Source organism: Sebastes fasciatus, chromosome 7, assembly GCF_043250625.1.
Source record: "Sebastes fasciatus isolate fSebFas1 chromosome 7, fSebFas1.pri, whole genome shotgun sequence".
NCBI lineage: Eukaryota > Metazoa > Chordata > Actinopteri > Perciformes > Sebastidae > Sebastes > Sebastes fasciatus.
This window is the reverse complement of record NC_133801.1, coordinates 26,128,820-26,146,419: the sequence shown is the minus strand read 5'-3', so window position 1 is coordinate 26,146,419 and position 17,600 is coordinate 26,128,820. Positions and strand designations below refer to the sequence as shown.

Genomic DNA, 17,600 nt, shown 5'->3' with positions numbered 1-17,600 from the left:
CCCATGTCCAAATTTGCAGTTTATAGAATGGGTCACGGTCGGACCCGTCGATGACGGGGTGGTTAGGCCAGGAGTCTCTGCTTGAGTAACACTGGTGGTTGTGAAATAAAAGCTGTGGTGTCATAGTGGTTGTTCAGTGTGTGGTGATCCGACTGAACTTATTAGTCATTGTGACTGTGGTCTCCTCGGTTGAGGGCTTCTGTGTTCACTTACATGTTTCACCAAGTCTTTGAACAATACGTAGGTAACGACCATCTACTGCTGAATTCACTAGTGAATGATTCTACTACTTGTTAGAAGTTGGTCCACTGTGGTGGGCAGAGAGCAGCAAACCCCTAAATCCTAGATTAATGTTGATAAGCTTACTGGTTTGATCTATGCCTACACTGTAATCACAATTGCTCGAAAGAGAGACGGAGAGGAATCCTCTTAGTCTCACATCGGATTAGACTTATTTCACTACCACCAGGGAATAGGACTTTCACCGCCTCAATTTACAATATTTACCTCAGTTTTATTAATATAATATGCTAATTATTAACTTTCAAGTTAAGTTGATAAGCAGTTTTTGCGTGAGTGTTGGTTAAAGCATGTTTTTTTTTTTATTATATTCAATTTGGACTCTTCATCATGTTAGTGCAAACCAAGGAAACTAGTCATAGAAAACCAAGGAAACTAGTCATAGCAAACCAAGGAAACTAGTTATAGAAAACCAAGGAAACTAGTTATAGAAAACCAAGGAAACTAGTTATAGAAACTCAAGGAAACTAGTTATAGAAAACCAAGGAAACTAGTCATAGAAAACCAAGGAAACTAGTCATAGAAAACCAAGGAAACTAGTCATAGAAAACCAAGGAAAGTATTCATAGCAAACCAAGGAAACTAGTCATAGAAAACCAAGGAAACTAGTCATAGCAAACCAAGGAAAGTATTCATAGCAAACCAAGGAAACTAGTCATTAATTCATTAGGCAGCAGGAAGCACCTGAATGAGAATAGGTCGGCCTTAAGACAGTTATCCAGGAAAACAATTGGCTAGAAGGTGCATCTTAATGAGCAGACTTGCTTAAAGGTGCCCTGTGGAGTTTCCTTGTCAACAAACAAAAGTAAATTGTTTACATTCAGTTCTAACCATTTCTTTATCTCCTCTTCTTTAGCAAAGGGGACACTGAGAGAAGACACACTGAGGGTTTTCCTCCAGCAGATTTCTGCTGCCATGCGCATCCTCAACAGCAAAGGAATCATCCACCGTGATCTGAAACCACAGAACATCCTGCTGTCGTACGTGGGTCGCAAGAAGTCCAGCATCAGCGGCATCCGCATCAAAATAGGTGAAAAGAAAGTCCTTTATTGAACTAAATTGTTGTACATACTAGATTTAATATCAATATGCTTATGCATCTAGTGTCTTGTAGTGACCCATGTGTAGTGTTTCCCACCTTTTGATCAAGCCGTAACTGTGTCAAGAGGGCTGAAATAAAAACAACAAAGAGCAGCTATTGAATCCAAATTATAGTTGCAATAAAAACAGTTTCTTAAAAGTCATGCAGCCTTTAGTTGGTCCAACTTTTGAATTCAAAAGCCAAATATTATGAATAAGCAGAATGAGAGACGAAAAGTGCACTAGGTATGGAAGAGATCATTTTATTTTCCAAACCTTTTCCGTGTACATAATCTTGACTATCAAACAAATAGCTACTATGCTATCCACACTCAAAACATCTTATTGTGGCAACTAGAGTATTGTAATGAATGCATTTCTGACAATACTCATTTTCTATCATTGTCTTAGCTCGGTTTTGAGTGCTAGACATTATTATGCGTGTGTTACTGTTCCCAGTGTTTGTCTCCCAGACATTCTCCAGAGTCCAACAATAGTGGTTTGTGTTACTAGTAATAATAGCACATGTGTACTGACTGGCTGGTTTCATGCTTCTATTCTGCAGCTGACTTTGGCTTCGCACGGTACCTCCAGAGCAACATGATGGCAGCCACACTATGTGGGTCACCCATGTACATGGTAAGTGTGTTTTACTGTACATGTTTTGTGTGTGTCTAGAATTGCAGCTTAGGTCAGCCGTTTTAAAATAACCTGTCAGCTTCATAGCAGTGTGTTGCATAACTCTCATGGCTCTTTACCTCTTTACCGTTCCTCCCTCAGGCCCCAGAGGTCATCATGTCCCAGAATTACGATGCCAAGGCCGACCTGTGGAGCATAGGGACGGTCATTTACCAGTGTCTGGTCGGCAAGCCACCGTTCCAGGTTAATACAATGCACAACAAACACGCACAATTGTGTTTGTAGATGTGTGTGTGTCTGTGCATCTAATCTCTCTATATATATTTTCAGGCCAATAGTCCCCAAGACCTGAGGATGTTCTATGAGAAGAACAAGAACCTACAACCTATGTAAGTTACAAACTCTCTTCTCTTTTGCTTTAACGCTCCTCTTACAGTGTGTGATTTGGGCTATCCCACATGAAAGGTGACAATTGTGAGAAAAAATTGTGGTGCAATCTTTAAGACCAGTGTAGCAGGATGACATGGTTCTGCTTGCATGTGTTGTATTGATGATTGTAGACTCTTAGTCTTGTTTCTCATTACATCGTAGACCTAGAGTTCACCATGCATCCATAGCATCACCTGACATGCCTCAAAATTAATGTTGTACAGTCTCGCAAAGATTGTGACCAAGCCTTTATTAGATTCATCTCGCACAGTGTGACGTGCAATGAACTTGTAATATTGTTTATTTTTGCACCCCACAAGAAAACAAGGTATTAATGTTCCCATGCTCTCTTTACCCAGCATCCCACGGGAGACATCCCAACAACTTGGCCACCTTCTGCTTGGGCTGCTGCAAAGGAATCAGAAAGACAGGATGGACTTTGGTCAGTGGTAACATAGTAGTAATGTCTTTTAAACATCGAATGATAAATGTATTGTTCAGGTTTGGTTGATACATATTCTGATTCTCTGATCTGCTGTGTCCCTCTAACCCCTTCACTCTACAGACGCGTTTTTTAGCCATCCTTTCCTGGAGCCGTCACCCACCATTAAAAAATGTAAGCAACAAAGGTCACATTCCCAAGCAAGATAACTTACTGTACTACACTTTCACATCCTTCAACTTGAAACCATGATTAATGGTCTATATTTATTCCCCTCAGCATGTCCGGTGCCGGTCCCCAGCGCCTCCAACGCGACAGCGACGGACAGCTCCTGTGGCAGCTCCCCATGCATCCGCTACAACTCCCCTCCTGTGAGTTTGATATTACTTTATAAATCCTCAATCAAAGGGGATTACACTTACACTGTGACAAAAGTAATAAGATGTTAGCCATTCCTCCCTGTTGTGCTCCTATTGTGCCTGCTTGCTTCTCTCAGTGCAAACAGGTCCTGACAAGTGAAACATGGAGTCCAAAAAGGGAAAATAAATGGACCCTTCATAAACCCATTTTACCCCTTTACTCATGTTCTACTATTATAAATACTGCTAGTTTAATCATTGTAGCTACTGCTACTAATAAATCCACTGTTAGTTATAATAATCTCTTTGCACAGTAGCACATCTCTTCTCACAGAGGCAGTGGGAACGCAGGGCGAGTTAATTTCCCAGGACGTCAGTGTTCTCTGTAACAACGTGATTACATTAGTTTGACAGTCAGCACTGCCCTGCCTGGAAGCCTTAATTGCATCATTCAGGAGGCACACTACAACTTAATCCTCTTTCTCTACCTCTCCCTTTCTTTCTGAACACACAGTCTCTCCCGGACATGCAGACACTAGCAGAAGATGGTCTGTCATCCCCTCCGCTCGGTCCGCCCAACTTCCTGCAGCTGTCCAAAGAGTCTGCAGGAAGCACCAGCAGTAAGAACTCGTCCAGTGACACTGACGACTTTGTCCTGGTGCCTCACCTCTCTACTGACAGCTGTAAGTACCAACACACATCCTGTACTGTTGTATTTATCCCTGAATTCACTCCGGTGTAACTCACCTGATTATTTAAAAAGGAGATCAGCTCTTTGGCTTCCTTAACTTCTTTTGTGGAACATGCAGAAATATTTCCTCTAGGGCTGGGCTATATGGCAGAAACAGTTGCTATCGCTGTATAACAGTAATTTCTGTTTCATGTCGGCCTTTATGTAATGTTAGCGTTGCTCCTTTAAGGTTGTTGTGACAGTTAAACTGTTGATTTCTGTCCCAACACAGAAAAAGTGTCCTCATAGGGAGCGCTCGTGCCTCCCATATAACTTGTAAACCTTTGATAGCAAAACAATAGCATGTGGTGTGATTAGCTAACTCAACCAATTTTACTAGTTGGGCTGTCCAATCTTAAAATGCTTCCATATGGTCGATTAAAAATAGTTTTGTTTCTGTAATTTGATTGGTTTTTAGTACGTTGCCAAGTACAACACACATAGCACATGTCACCAAATCCACAGCCAGTAAATAAGACGGCTGCTAACCATTTCATGCTGTAATTGTAGACATCGGTGCACAAATGATAGATACACTGTGCACACGCTTACCCTCTTGACTGGTAAAATGAACCCTCATAGTCTGCACCTGCTGCAACACACACACACATCCACCTGCTAGTCCTCCACTCAAACAATGAACAAAGCACAGAGCATTGGGAGTGGCATTTTTGAGTGGCATTTAATTACCTAATTACTGCTGATATATACGTCAGTAAAGCCTGTTGCACCTTCGTCATTCTTTTCTTTCCTTCTCCCTCCCTCCTCAGATGACCAGCCGATGGGAGCAGGTCGTCGGCCGTCCACTGAGTTCCTCATGTCTGGAGGGTGAGTTCGATGCTATCAACCAGATAGGTTTGGATATTGTACAGAAATACAAACGTCATCTCCCACGATGTACGTGACAAAGAGCATGACTCATAGTGGACCCATGCTGAAAGCTAAAGGCAAAGAAATTAAGTTCTAGAAAGAGAGATTACAACTCTACAGGAACCCTGATTCAATGAGCAGCAAAGCTGTTGGAGGCATTATTGCAAACACAATAAATAAAAAAGGTGTAGTGTGAAATACGCTTATTCGCTTTCTTGCTGAGAGTTAGCCGGTTAGCTTAGCTTGGCATAAAGACTGGAAGCGGCTAGTTTTGCTTTGTCCAAAGATAACAAAACCTGTCTACCAACACCTCTAAAATGAATCTGTACAAAAAATATAAGAACGTTGTGGTTTTATGGGGGGGTCATCACCTTGCTGATGACCCCAGCTTGCTGATTGCTAGCTTTGATTGTGTATTTGGGTCATAAATTTGTGATATATAAAACTCCAAATGGCATTAAAGGGTCTGTAAAGCCTCTGTGAATGCTGCAGGTACTGTATTATTTTTTAAATGTAGCCAAGCGTCACTAACTAAACAGACACAGTTCATGAAGTATAAACTAGATGTTGACAAGAATCAGATTAGAAAATAGACTATCCAGTGGAAGTGTGACACGCTGCTGTGAGTCAGATTCTGTTTCACACACAATCTTGACTTCATGTGTTTGTGTGCAAACTCCCATCATCTATTCTTCATGTGTTTTTATGTCAACGAGGCCTCTTTGTTTCGTCCTTTCACTGTTTCTGGCTCTCTGGCCACCAGCAAAATACCCTCCTCTCAGCTTTACACCACATCACCTACATCACATACACTCACTGTCCTTTGGTCATTGGTGAATTCTTCTGCCCACCTCCTAATCTGCATGATGAGTGGGTTCTGAATCAGACGTTGAGCCAAACAACAAGGTGGTGCTGTGCTAAATAAAGCACCTGACCCACCGAGGGCTATGCGATAAGAATAGACTTGCACACTCTTTAAATTTTGCCTGCAGTGACAAACTGAGTGTTATTAGTATGCCTCAGCTGTGTAGTGAAAGATCAAAACATGCTCACATGTACTGCAACCACATTCTGCTCTCAACGTGACAGCGTTTACTGACCTCTCTCTCTCTTCAGGGAAGCTTTGTTTCTTAATTCTCAATTTAGTTTGTCTTAAATCCAGTTTCAAATCAAATTATTATATACATGCAGTACACCGATCAGCCATAACATTATGACCACCTGCCTAATATTAAATAGGTCCCCCTTTTGCCGCCAAAACAACCCTGACCCGTCGAGGCATGGACTGCTGCTTTTTAAGTTTTGACCAATTTGTTGTTGCATTAAAAAGGTTTACATTTCAATTGTAATTCCTGTTAATTTTTAAGTTTTTTTGCCAAGTTGTTGGTGTACAATTTATTATTTTAATAATAAGTAACAATTCAGTAAATGTGTATCTATGCATTTATTTGTTAGGAAAGCAATGTTAAGTGAAGACTTACACATAAAAGAATGATCCCAGACACTTCCACACAGTGAGGCATACAGCTCATTAATTAAACACTGGTATCGGATCGGTACTCTGTATCGGGCGATACCCAAAGCCCAGGTATCAGCATCGGGACTGAAAAAGTTGGATCGGTGCATCCCTAAATTTAAGCTTAGAGTAAAATTTCATTGTTAAATATGCGTATATATTGCCCCCTGAAACTTGCAGAAACCCTGCTGCTGTCTGTCACTCTTTCACCCCCTCCCTGCAGTCAGACTCTTCTTTACACTTCTTCCATCTGCCTGCTTTCCTGTTTGCATGTGTAAACAGCCTCAAGCAAAACTGCTCTCCCCCGTCTCTGTTCCCTTTTTTTCATTGCACTCTGTCTTTGTTTTGTCTTTGCTGTTGTTCTGTCTCATCCTCTTCTAACCGTTGACTCCCTCCCTCTGCTGTTCTTTCAACCGCTTTCTCCATAGCAATAAATCTTTACTGCTTACATGAGTTAGTTAACCATTGACACAGGAAGAACCAATTTTTTAATTCATTACAGGAGTTGTCCCTTGCAATTTAGTAACAGAGCTCCTAAATCACAGCCTTGTTTATCCTCTGCGCCCCTGTGTGTCCGAAATTGATTGAAGTCGAGGGAGACGACCAGAGTGTATGCTTGGACACATGGAGAGAAAGGCAGGATGTATGGAGAGAGATGATCATTGTAAATAAAGCAAGGGATTAGAAGAAGGAAAAGAGAGGACGTCAGCAAATGGGGAGGTCACTTTCAGATGTGACAAATTTATTTTTAAAAAGTGTCAGGTATTGTTTGATCCCATCCCCCTCTCCTAGGCTGCTTGGTTAAAAACCGGGTCAGTGGAGAGGCAACTGACTTTCAGATCCAGTCTCTCTCCTCCTTTAAAAAGCAGCTATTCACTGACCTACAAATTCCCTTTCTCTCTTTTTTAACAAGGAAACACAGACAGCGCACAACATTTCTCTCCATATTAAGCCTCGGCTAGGATCAATAAAGCTTTTAGCAACCTGGAGAAAAATAGAAAGCCTCGCTCGTGGATTACTGTATCAAACGTCTTCTCGATCGGTGTTAAGTGTGTGGAGAAGGACAGCAGGTGGTCAGGTTTATATCTCAGAATCCAACAAAGCAACTTCTCTCTGGTATTTGTCTGTACTAGTCTTTGCCTCACGTGTCCTCCTCCTCTCTCCCTTTTAGACCCTCCCAGGCTTCACATCTTTACATAATACTGGTTTTTTCCAACTGGTGCCACTCTCTAACAGCCATTTCCTCCACTCCTCCTCTTTTTTTTCATATTTTATATGTAAGCAAAGGCCCTCTGTGGGTGACTCGGTCATGACTCTGTGTTCGAGAACATTTTGTCTCCTCTGGAATAACAAAAGAATTCAAATGAGCTGTGCCTCTTGCACTTCCCCTCCTGTGTCTACTGAACACACGTGCCATGGGCCGGCCCTGCCTCTAGCCCTGCCCCCGGCAGGATGAGCTTTTAGCTGATTGGTGCTGCCTTTGTGTTTACATGGAAGCCTGGCCCCCTTTTTCACCAACTCACTGCCCTCATGATCGGCCAGTCTAAACTTAAGTTCTTCAACTCAGCCTGCCTGTAAACAAAGAACACGAGGCTGTAGAAACAAAGTCCCTACACTTTAGACTTGCTCTACTATTACACAAGCTGTAGCCTTTTTGGAGATTTAATGTTATTATGGGTGTTGACACCACTGAAGATGTCCTGCAGTTATGGAAGCAGCAGCAGCAGCCTCGAGCGGACTGGCTAAATGCCCATGTCTCCCCGTTCTTTCCCTCCAGGCAGCCGCAGCCTACCCCGGGACAGACCCCCATCAGCCCACGGGTTGAGACCACCCCGATCCCTGTTCCCACCCAGATCCGCAACTACCAGCGCATCAAGCAGAACCTCTCCAGCAGCCCGACGACCACACTGTACAGCTCCCCCAGGTAAGAGTCGCCTCTGCTGGGTCTGAGGGGGAAGGAAGTGTCCTTTGTGCTGGATGTTTCTAACTTAATGCTGCGTAATATGTACCTTTTTTAGTGATCAGTAATGAAACACCTGGAATGGGCACTTGTTTGTTGATATCAGCTTATGACTAATGTTTTACTCATCATTTGGGTGTGAACTTTGTGGCCAACTGTTGACAACTCTTTCATCAGCCATAAAGTTTCACTCAACATCAGATACAGTGACTGCCTGCTGTTTATGGCTTCCAAAGCTGTTGCTTGGGGGGGTTTGTTGGTGGTTTTAAGTGAAGACAAAGCAGATAGGAGGGCAGAGGAAGAAAGAAGGGTGGCACCTTGTTTCACATGGAGATTAGTTCTGTTGTTCCTATTTACAGTCTATTGTCTGAAAAGGAGAACACAAGGGGTGCTGTAGGCTTTACTCAGCTCTATTGTATCGCTAATGTGTTTGTTGTTTAAAAGTTTTATTGTGTTCATCTGGTGGTTTGCTTAAATCTGCCATTAAATTCCTCCTGTGGAGATAATAGCTCTGAAAATAGGGATTTGTTTCTGGAGTAGCAGCTTGTTCAACTGGCCTCTCACGGGAGTTTGATCCTGGAGGACAGGTACTACTGTCCCTCTTACCACTCCCCCCCCCCCCTTAGCTATGCTATGTTCAGCTGTCCCACTCTCCAGCCGTCCTGTCACGTCAGTCCGTTCAGGGAGGATTAGAGCTCGGACACTCTGTCCCTTTGACCTATCAGAGGCCCTTCTTAATGTGTTTGTATTGTTATTCACAATTGAGGGAGCAAAAAACAACAAAACTTGCTAGCCAGTGTTAACTAACGTAATAAATAACAGTCCAGTTCTCTTAATACATCCATGGTCAACACACACACTAAAGCTGGGGGGCACAAAATCTGTGCAAGCAACAATATATCTGAGTGCAAGCATACAGTCTGAGCACAAGCAGAGCAAATCCAAGCGCAAGCAGGGGCTATTTGAGTGTGAGGGACAGGGTTTTGAGGGAGAGCATTACAAAATGTGAACGTCAAATCAATCAGCCATGCTCTCAAATTGAAAGACCACACTCTTGAATAAAGATGGGGAAAAAGCCTCATACAAATGCTGCCACACATGCTTTGTTTCTGTGTGTTGAGGTCTTGTACAGGACTTGCAGCAGTAATGGCTTGTCTCAGCAGCCAAACCAGTATTACTGACTGGCTAAACTGGCTGAAATGAGCCAAGGGGAAAAGAAAGAAGTCACCTAAGAGAGAGTAGTTAAATACCTGAATCCTTGATGAAACCAAGAATTGTATTCATGTATTTATTACTTAACTCTTTAAATTAGTCCAGAGTTGATTGAGACGGAGCGTTTTCCTCATGGCTCTGAAAACTGAATGAATTTGACTTGCACTTGGGATAGTCTCCGTACATACTTAATGTTTTTTATGATGCGTGTTTGTATTTTCTAGATCTGGCACAGTGAGGCGCTCCAACACTAGTCCTATGGGGTTTCCCAAGGTGGGCTCGGGTTCCCCCAGCTCCGCAGACGTCCCTCAGACTGTAGGCCGACGTCTCTCCATTGGCAGCTCCCGGCCCTACTCCCCGTCACCTCTTGGTAAGGACACGTCCAGACATGTCTCCAAGCACAGCAGCTTTTTAATAACCCCTTCCAGACATGAGTTGGACTTGTCCAGAAGCTTTCAATAAAAATAATAACGATGTTTGTGTTTACAGTGGGAACCATCCCGGAGCAGCTGGGTCACTGCTGCTGTCACCTGCAGAACCATGAGCCTCGTAGCCGCAGCTCCTCTGGAGGTCAGTTCACAAGGCAACACTTCAGCTGTCCTGGTCACCTGGTTAACCCACATCTAACTGTGTCAGCTTGTTCACTTAGATAGGATTCAACTTATACGGTCCTGTGGGGAATGTGGGTTGTTGAAACAGCAAATGGTGATCAGTTCAAATTAAAGAGAAATGGAGCATAAATTGGAACAAACGCAGGGTATTAAAGCACCCTGAAATAACAGTTTCAAAGCTGGAGTGCGTAAGATGTACCACATGGATGCAAAGAAGCAAATTGTAGGTTACAGTTTACAAAAAAAAGTTTAATTACACACTGATAGGACGCACTGACATTTACATTTTGCAGTAAGGAGTTGTTGTTTTGATTCCCTCCTGTGTGTCGTCGCATGAATCACCACGAGTCATGGTATTTATAAAAGTCTCTATATTGACACTGCTGACGTCTTACGACTTCTTCACTGTTTGTGTAACGAGGTTTGCTGTCATGGTGACCATTTTATTAAAAGAGGGAAGCTACAGTGAGCTGTCGGAAATGAGGCCTCAGCCAGACAGACAGACAACAGTACTTTGTGCCCTATTTGAAAAGTCATACAAACAAGCAGAAAGTCTCAGGGCTAATGTACTTTCACTGGTTGGGTAGAAACTGTGTGACGGAGCTCATTAAAGTTTCACCAGTCCCTCAATACTGTACAGGTTGCTTATTATACTACTATATACTATATGGAACATTACCCTGTACTGAACTCTAATCTCGTCCCTCTGCCTTCTCTAGGTTCCCCCGTCCCATCCTCTCAGCTCTTGGGGGCCCGGCTCCAGAGTGCCCCCACCCTCACCGAGGTCTACCAGACCAGGCAGAAACTCCACAAGCAGTTATCAGACCCCGTTCAGCCCTCCTCCTCCTCCTCCTGCAGTCATTCTCCTCAGCTCGGCCGACCGGCCAACCTCGGCTCATCCCCCACCAAGCTCCTGGGCTCCTCCCCCCGCATGCACGACTGGCTGCAGAAGTCCCCGCTGCCCACCATCATTGGCTCCCCGACTAAGGTGAGTGCAGGTGTTATCAAGTGTGCAGATGATCAATACCAAATAAACTAAAATATAAGTTGTTTAAGTTTCATTTTTTTTCCATTCAGACCATTTCGGCACCGTTCAAGATTCCCAAAACGCAGGCGTCCTGTAACTTGATGGCGCTGGTGGACAGCCCCGTGCCCACTAAGACGTTGGCAGATGCCCGGGATATCTGTGCCCACCACTGCAACCCGTACCTCACCGGACGCCCAGCTGCCCCTGAGGCCAGCAGGACCTTTGGCAGGTAGGACTTTTGCATCCATCTCAGCTTCCACCTTCAGTAATGTTACTCTGATAGATTAGTGATGGCTATCAGGTCTGGTCTAGTCATTATGCTCAGTTTTTTACACACAGTATTTATTGTACAATTGATCAGTAGTACACTCGTGTAGGGACAGATTGAAAAGTAATGTGACACTTTGGACTGGACACAAGAGTTCCTGGAAATGTCATTTTATTTACTTACTTTATTTATTTTGCTGCGTATAAATGGAGCCTTTTAGTTCCACACCGGCTCAATTGAAGTCTCAGATGCATTTCTATGCAGGCAAACCACATTGCTGGGTCTAACATTGAATGCTTCTAAATTGTTGTACTTTCTTGGCATAAAGAATGAAGACATTTGTAGAAACCAAATGTGGTCATTTCCAGGTTTTGATAAGTTTCAGACCCTTGTTATGTATATTTACTTGTTTTTAGAGGAAAGGGCACTAGCTTAGTACACCACTTTGTATTACTTTGACCCCCACGTCCATTCTCTACCATGTGACATCACTCTGTCTGCTGTTTGACGTTGTGCTGACGACGTTATCCGTGTTTCCCTGCAGGTCTGTTAGTACAGGTCGTCTGTCTGAGCAGCCAATCAGAATCAATCTGGGTGGACAGGCCTATCAGGGCAGCAATGACAGCTTGAACACAGAGCGACCTATGGACACAGGTAAGAGTGCACTGCTGCACACACAGTTTACCACAGGTTGCCCTACTTCAGTCATTTAGTAAATATATGGAATTAGTAATGTCTTGTCTGTATTCTGACTAAACATACAGTCAGAATGATTCTGTTACTTGATAGTGTATGACAGAGAATGAAAACAATTGAATTTCCTTTCTTCTCAAAGCCCCTGCAGGTCCCAGTGGGCTGGTCCAGGTCGGGTCAGGGAGTCCTCGTACTGTCCTTTTCACCGTGGGTTCCCCGCCCAATAGCAGCACTCCTCCTACCTGCAGCCACCTGGGCACACGACCACGCACCACCTCAGGTAAGGACAAATAAGCTATTAACAGTTAGAAGCAGGAAGGCTGAGAGGTGTTGTATTGATCTCACGATCCTCCGCTCTCCCCTCCTCGTCCTTCTCTCAGTGGGCTCCAACAGTTCGGCCGGCTCCCTGTGCTCCACCAGCGGTCGGGTCTATGTCGGATCTCCTCCAGGCATGGCCTTGGGCACCTCGCCTCCGGCAGGCTTTGGGGGCGGGCAGGTAGTCCCTGGGAATGAGGGGGCACCCAGCAGCCTGCGTTATGTCCCCTATGGGACCTCCCCTCCCAGCTTGGAGGGATTCATCACATTCGAAGCCCCGGAGCTGCCTGAAGAGACCCTCATGGAGGTAAGGGGGTGTGAGGTCAAATGTTTGGGGTCAAAACAGTTCTCATCACTTAACAGGAAAATGGATAAATTAGACAACTGCAAGACTCAATGGTATCCTCTTTTATTCTTCTTTGGTGTTTAACATGTAATCTTTGTCTGGTCCAGCGTGAGCATACAGACACTCTGATGCACCTACGGATGATGCTTTCATTCACCGACTGCGTCCTGGAGATGGCGGCAGTGCGAGCTGGAGGGACAGAGCTTGGCTTGTCGGCCGCCTCCCTCTACCCTCCCCAGGACAGTGTGGTTGTGGACCAGATCAGCCAGCTCAGCAAAGAGTGGGGGTAAGGAATGACTCAAGTCTAGTCTGACACTCTGATAATCTCATTCAATCACTAATATCCTGCAGTCTGATGAGGCTCTTTGTTCTGTGGTGTTGCTGCAGTATTTTATATACCATGCTTGTGCTGCCCCCTACAGGCAGGTGGAGCAGCTGGTGCTCTACATGAAGGCAGCTCAGCTCCTGGCTTCCTCTCTCCATATGGCCAAGGCTCAGATTAAATCAACTAAACTCAATCCTTCCAGTGCTGTCAAACAGGGTAAGGACATTTCTTTTCCCATTACTTGACTTAACCTTTGTCCAGTGCATTAAACTGGAAACTGTGGGTGAGAGAAGAGGGCAGATCTGCTGTTCACCCACTTCATCAGCAGGAGAAAGATGCTGTAGTCATGTAACACTTACCTTGTGTCTATTTACAAATACTAATCGCTCTGTCTGTCTTCTCTCAGTGGTGAAGAGTCTGAATGAGCGTTACAAAAGCTGCATCTCCCTCTGCCGGCGGCTGACTGACAAACTCAACCACTTCTTCTCCGATAAGCAGCGATTTGTGGACGAAATCAACAGCGTCACCGCAGAGAAGCTCATCTACAATCAGGCTGTGGAGATGGTGAGTGTCAGACACACACATCTTCAGGGCTTAAAGAGACAACAGGACTGCAGTCAGTCTGATATCGATTCTCATCTTTTCCACCAGGTTTTTCAAACGATATGTTCAGTAAAGTGCTATAATCTATACTGGTCAACCTAATGTGATGCTGTGTGTGTGTGTGTGTGTCAGGTTCAGTCAGCAGCTCTGGATGAGATGTTCAAGCAGACAGAAGATATAGCCTACCGCTACAGCAAGGCCGCCATGCTGCTGGACGGCCTGTCCAAGATCCTACAGGACCCCACGGACATTGAGAACGTGGTCAAGTGTGAGTACAAACTCTGAGAGACACACACACACACACAGTCCTACACATTGGGCCTCATGCAGGAACCGCTTGCTTCAGAACAGATTTGGTCTTAAGTGGCATGTACAAATGATTTCAGAGAATTTGCAGCATTCACCATCGTTCTCGTACTCAAGAGTCTCCTATTATTGGGTGCAAAGCAAAATTCCAGACCTGACTTTCAAGTCACGTACAAATCTGTCTTTTTCAACATGGGGAAGACACTTGTTAGACTTAAAAATGGGAATGCCTTCATCTGAATAAATGTGGAGTTTAAATATGTTACAGAAATAAAAAAAAAAAAGTTAAATTAAAAGCCTTTAATTTGTTTGTTAATCTTATATTGTAGTAGACTCTCAGTCCGTCATCCGTTCTCATCTGATTATCCGGGCCGGGTGGCGGGGGGGGCAGCAGGCTAACTCCCCAGCTAACTCTAAGGAAATCATTCACCATAATCTGTTATGTTATGTACCGTTTCTGTGTTGTTCTACCTTCACACTGACAACAATGACAGTTAAGTGTCAGTGTGTAACCATGGTAACGCAGTGTGTTTGGAGTAACATCTTCTCAGCAGTTGGTTTTTAGTGTTCACTGTGCTGAAATAAAAGACACGCCTTTGTGTATTCAAAGTGAAATAGTTTGTCTCTAGTCCCGTAACTTCTATAATAGTAGTATTTATGTATTATTTACTTATGTTCATAAAACGACACAGAAAGAACATGAAAGAAAATATGTATATGCATCTTTCAGGACCTTTGCCTTGCTCAGAGGTCATCCATACCATAATAACACCACTTTAGGAGCAACGAAATTCAGACGGTGGCTGGCGTTACCACAGTTTTGCACTCCACTATATTTATTTCTGAGTTTTTTTTCCGTAAATTTATGATTCTTTTTTCGTAAATTTGCCACTTTAATCTTTGAGAATATACACGTTTATGGCTATTTGGGGGCGTTGTTTATGCTAATGATCAAACCTCATGAACACGTACCTATTCATCAGGCTGAAACAAGCAATTTACGATAACTTTTCGCAGTTAAGAGCGTTTGCTCAGTCTGTAGGTCTGTCTGATAACTGTATTTTACTTATTGGACTTCTATTTATTTGTTGTTGTTTTGTGTATTTCCCTGCAGACAAGGCCAGCGTGGACCGCAGGATCTCAGCCCTCTGCTACTGCACTGTCACACTGTACGAGTAGCATCCCTCACATGAACAAGCTTACTCACGCACACAGAGGGACCACGTCCTAAGACTATTGACTACCATCCTCACAAAGCCGCTGTTCCCTCCTGTAGCAGTTCAAGCACTTTTCATTCAATAGGATTCATCTGTAATTATCATCATACTGGCTGCATCACGGACTGAACTGTGACAAGCGACTGATGCACAAAATAACAACCAAAGATGACAACGGATCCAGAAACAATAGGCTGAAACCGGATGTGGACATAAAGCAAAGTGCATTTTCCTACATACGCTATGATGGTGGAAAACCATCTGATCGACACAAATAAAATCTAACGTCCATCTTTCACGATATCATTTGTTTTTTACCAGAAGAAAAAGAGGATGGACAGGACAATGAGACGGTGTTGTGGGCTACAAGAGACTCGAACTCCCCATGAAGCAGTTCATCTTTTTTAAATCCTTACTATGTGATATCAGTGGTTATTTACTCTGTGTTTAACTTGTTCTTATTTATTGGTTCAGAAGAACATGGATGTTTGAGTCTCCTGCCTATCTTGAAAACCTCAAGTATTGGAGTGGAAGGAAATGGAAGAAATAAGCAAAAGGCTTACGGCCGATCACTGTAACAGATCCAACAACGTGGATCTTTACATAAAACACAAACTCTCGTTACAGAAACTAGACAGCCATGCGAGCAAAGGAACCTGTAGATTTGTAACAGCTTTGTTTTTGTTGTTCTTGTGTTGTTAGCTCAAGCACTTTATTGTGGATTGAGAGGAAGAGACGTGTATCTGTGCAAGTTCTGAAGGTAGAAATGTGAAGGCAGGAGAAGGGTTTTCTAATCACTCCTGCTCCCACTCTCAAAACTGAACTGCTCTGTATGCATGAGAAACAAGTCTACCGAATGCATACATTTCCCATAAGGCAGAGCAACCGGGGGAACAACTTTACGGGGCCTCTTCTGTCAAGATCGACCATATGTTTGACAGAACCACATGTCTCCTGTCAGCTGATGTAAATTCATATATTTAAAGGGGCATGCCACCGATTTTACACATGAAATCAGTTTACTTGTCACAAGGAGCCCCTCCTCAGCCTGTGAATTGTAAAATGTCTTCTGTGACTCTGAGGGGAGATTGTAACCCGGATGATGTCATCAGGGTTATCTTGACTTGGGCTTGGAGACTACAACTTTTTAACAGAAAGGCTGTGTTATAAACTGGGGCTGTGGAGTTTGAAATACGGCAGATGGTATCAGGTTGCATTATGGGAGGTGGAGGATATTGGAGTGTTTTTGGATCTTGACCCTTATTAGGGATTAAAAGCAAGGATATATCGGCCTGTGCTGCTTCAAATTTGACCATTCTTTATTTAATTTGTCTCTCGCAAGCTCTCCAATTTAATGGAAGTGTAATGCTAAATCGAGGGAATATCCCTTTAATTCCAGAAACGCTTGTTGTGTATGGCATATGAAGAAATGGGCTACAATTTGAACGCAGCTATTTTAAGGCTTCCCTGTTCTTTATCATCGACATGACAGACGCAGTGCTTCTCAAACCAACATAATCCCTTCTCCTGTCACCACTGTAGTGCTGAACAACCAGTCAGCGTCCACTTTAAACCCTGATGGAGTGTATTGTGAAACTGGATGGTCATATTACTTGACAAGTTACCTTAATAATAAGTTTTATTTGACTAAAATACTACAGCTTTTTATGTTCTGTCAGTATCTGTAGCAATTTTTTTTAACAAAACTTGATGTTTGCAAACTTGTATATATTTGTATGTGGTGCATGTGATGATTCCTTTTCCCCTCCTTTTGGGCGGGGAGCGAGTGTGTGTGTGTGAGGTCACAGTTTGAGTTTTGGGGGTATTCGATGATACCATCAGATGGCCTGCCTGTCGGTCAAAGAGCACAAATCTTTATATGTACATAGATGAATTTGATACATTTTATTCATGTCTGCCAAGGGTTTGATAAGGAAACCTATTTTGGCACAACAGGGGTGTGCCAAAGAATAACATATAACTCGTGGCAGCTCCAAAACTTTCCAGAGAACTCTTTCTACCAGGACTGTTCGTTGTTGAGATCAAGACACATATTTGTTCAGTGGGTCTTATGAAATTTTCTGAAATGAGCATGATGTCTTCAGATTTCATACTCATTTCCCAAAATGTTGTAATACTTGATTTGTCACAATCTGCACTGCCTAGCATCCCCTCTGTCCCTCTGCCTCCCCTTGAGTCGTCTGCTGTGCTCCCAACAGTGTCTGTACTGTATGTATGTATGTATGTATGTATGAGTGTATATATACACATGTGCACTTGCCAGGTGTGCATTAAGGCCAGTAGTATACAGTTAACGATGGAAAAAGGAGGTGCCTTCTTCTTGTGAAAGCA

At 43.5% G+C, this 17,600-nt stretch overlaps 1 protein-coding gene across 1 annotated transcript in view; it reads left to right on the top strand.

Moving 5' to 3' along the window:
- ulk2 (unc-51 like autophagy activating kinase 2) overlaps window positions 1–15,878 on the top strand; it is a 35,573-nt gene extending 19,695 nt beyond the window's left edge. Inside the window, exons 6-27 of the mRNA XM_074639999.1 lie at window positions 1,157–1,330; window positions 1,946–2,019; window positions 2,161–2,262; window positions 2,350–2,408; window positions 2,808–2,890; window positions 3,014–3,064; window positions 3,170–3,261; window positions 3,764–3,932; window positions 4,750–4,807; window positions 8,143–8,289; window positions 9,762–9,907; window positions 10,027–10,107; window positions 10,868–11,136; window positions 11,226–11,404; window positions 11,988–12,097; window positions 12,279–12,416; window positions 12,517–12,758; window positions 12,905–13,083; window positions 13,220–13,338; window positions 13,529–13,686; window positions 13,858–13,993; window positions 15,146–15,878. Of these exons, the coding sequence (XP_074496100.1) occupies window positions 1,157–1,330; window positions 1,946–2,019; window positions 2,161–2,262; window positions 2,350–2,408; window positions 2,808–2,890; window positions 3,014–3,064; window positions 3,170–3,261; window positions 3,764–3,932; window positions 4,750–4,807; window positions 8,143–8,289; window positions 9,762–9,907; window positions 10,027–10,107; window positions 10,868–11,136; window positions 11,226–11,404; window positions 11,988–12,097; window positions 12,279–12,416; window positions 12,517–12,758; window positions 12,905–13,083; window positions 13,220–13,338; window positions 13,529–13,686; window positions 13,858–13,993; window positions 15,146–15,210 (2,831 nt within the window). The 3' untranslated portion in view covers window positions 15,211–15,878. The remainder of the gene's footprint in view (window positions 1–1,156; window positions 1,331–1,945; window positions 2,020–2,160; window positions 2,263–2,349; window positions 2,409–2,807; window positions 2,891–3,013; window positions 3,065–3,169; window positions 3,262–3,763; window positions 3,933–4,749; window positions 4,808–8,142; window positions 8,290–9,761; window positions 9,908–10,026; window positions 10,108–10,867; window positions 11,137–11,225; window positions 11,405–11,987; window positions 12,098–12,278; window positions 12,417–12,516; window positions 12,759–12,904; window positions 13,084–13,219; window positions 13,339–13,528; window positions 13,687–13,857; window positions 13,994–15,145) is intronic.
- The last annotated feature ends 1,722 nt before the right edge of the window (window positions 15,879–17,600 follow it).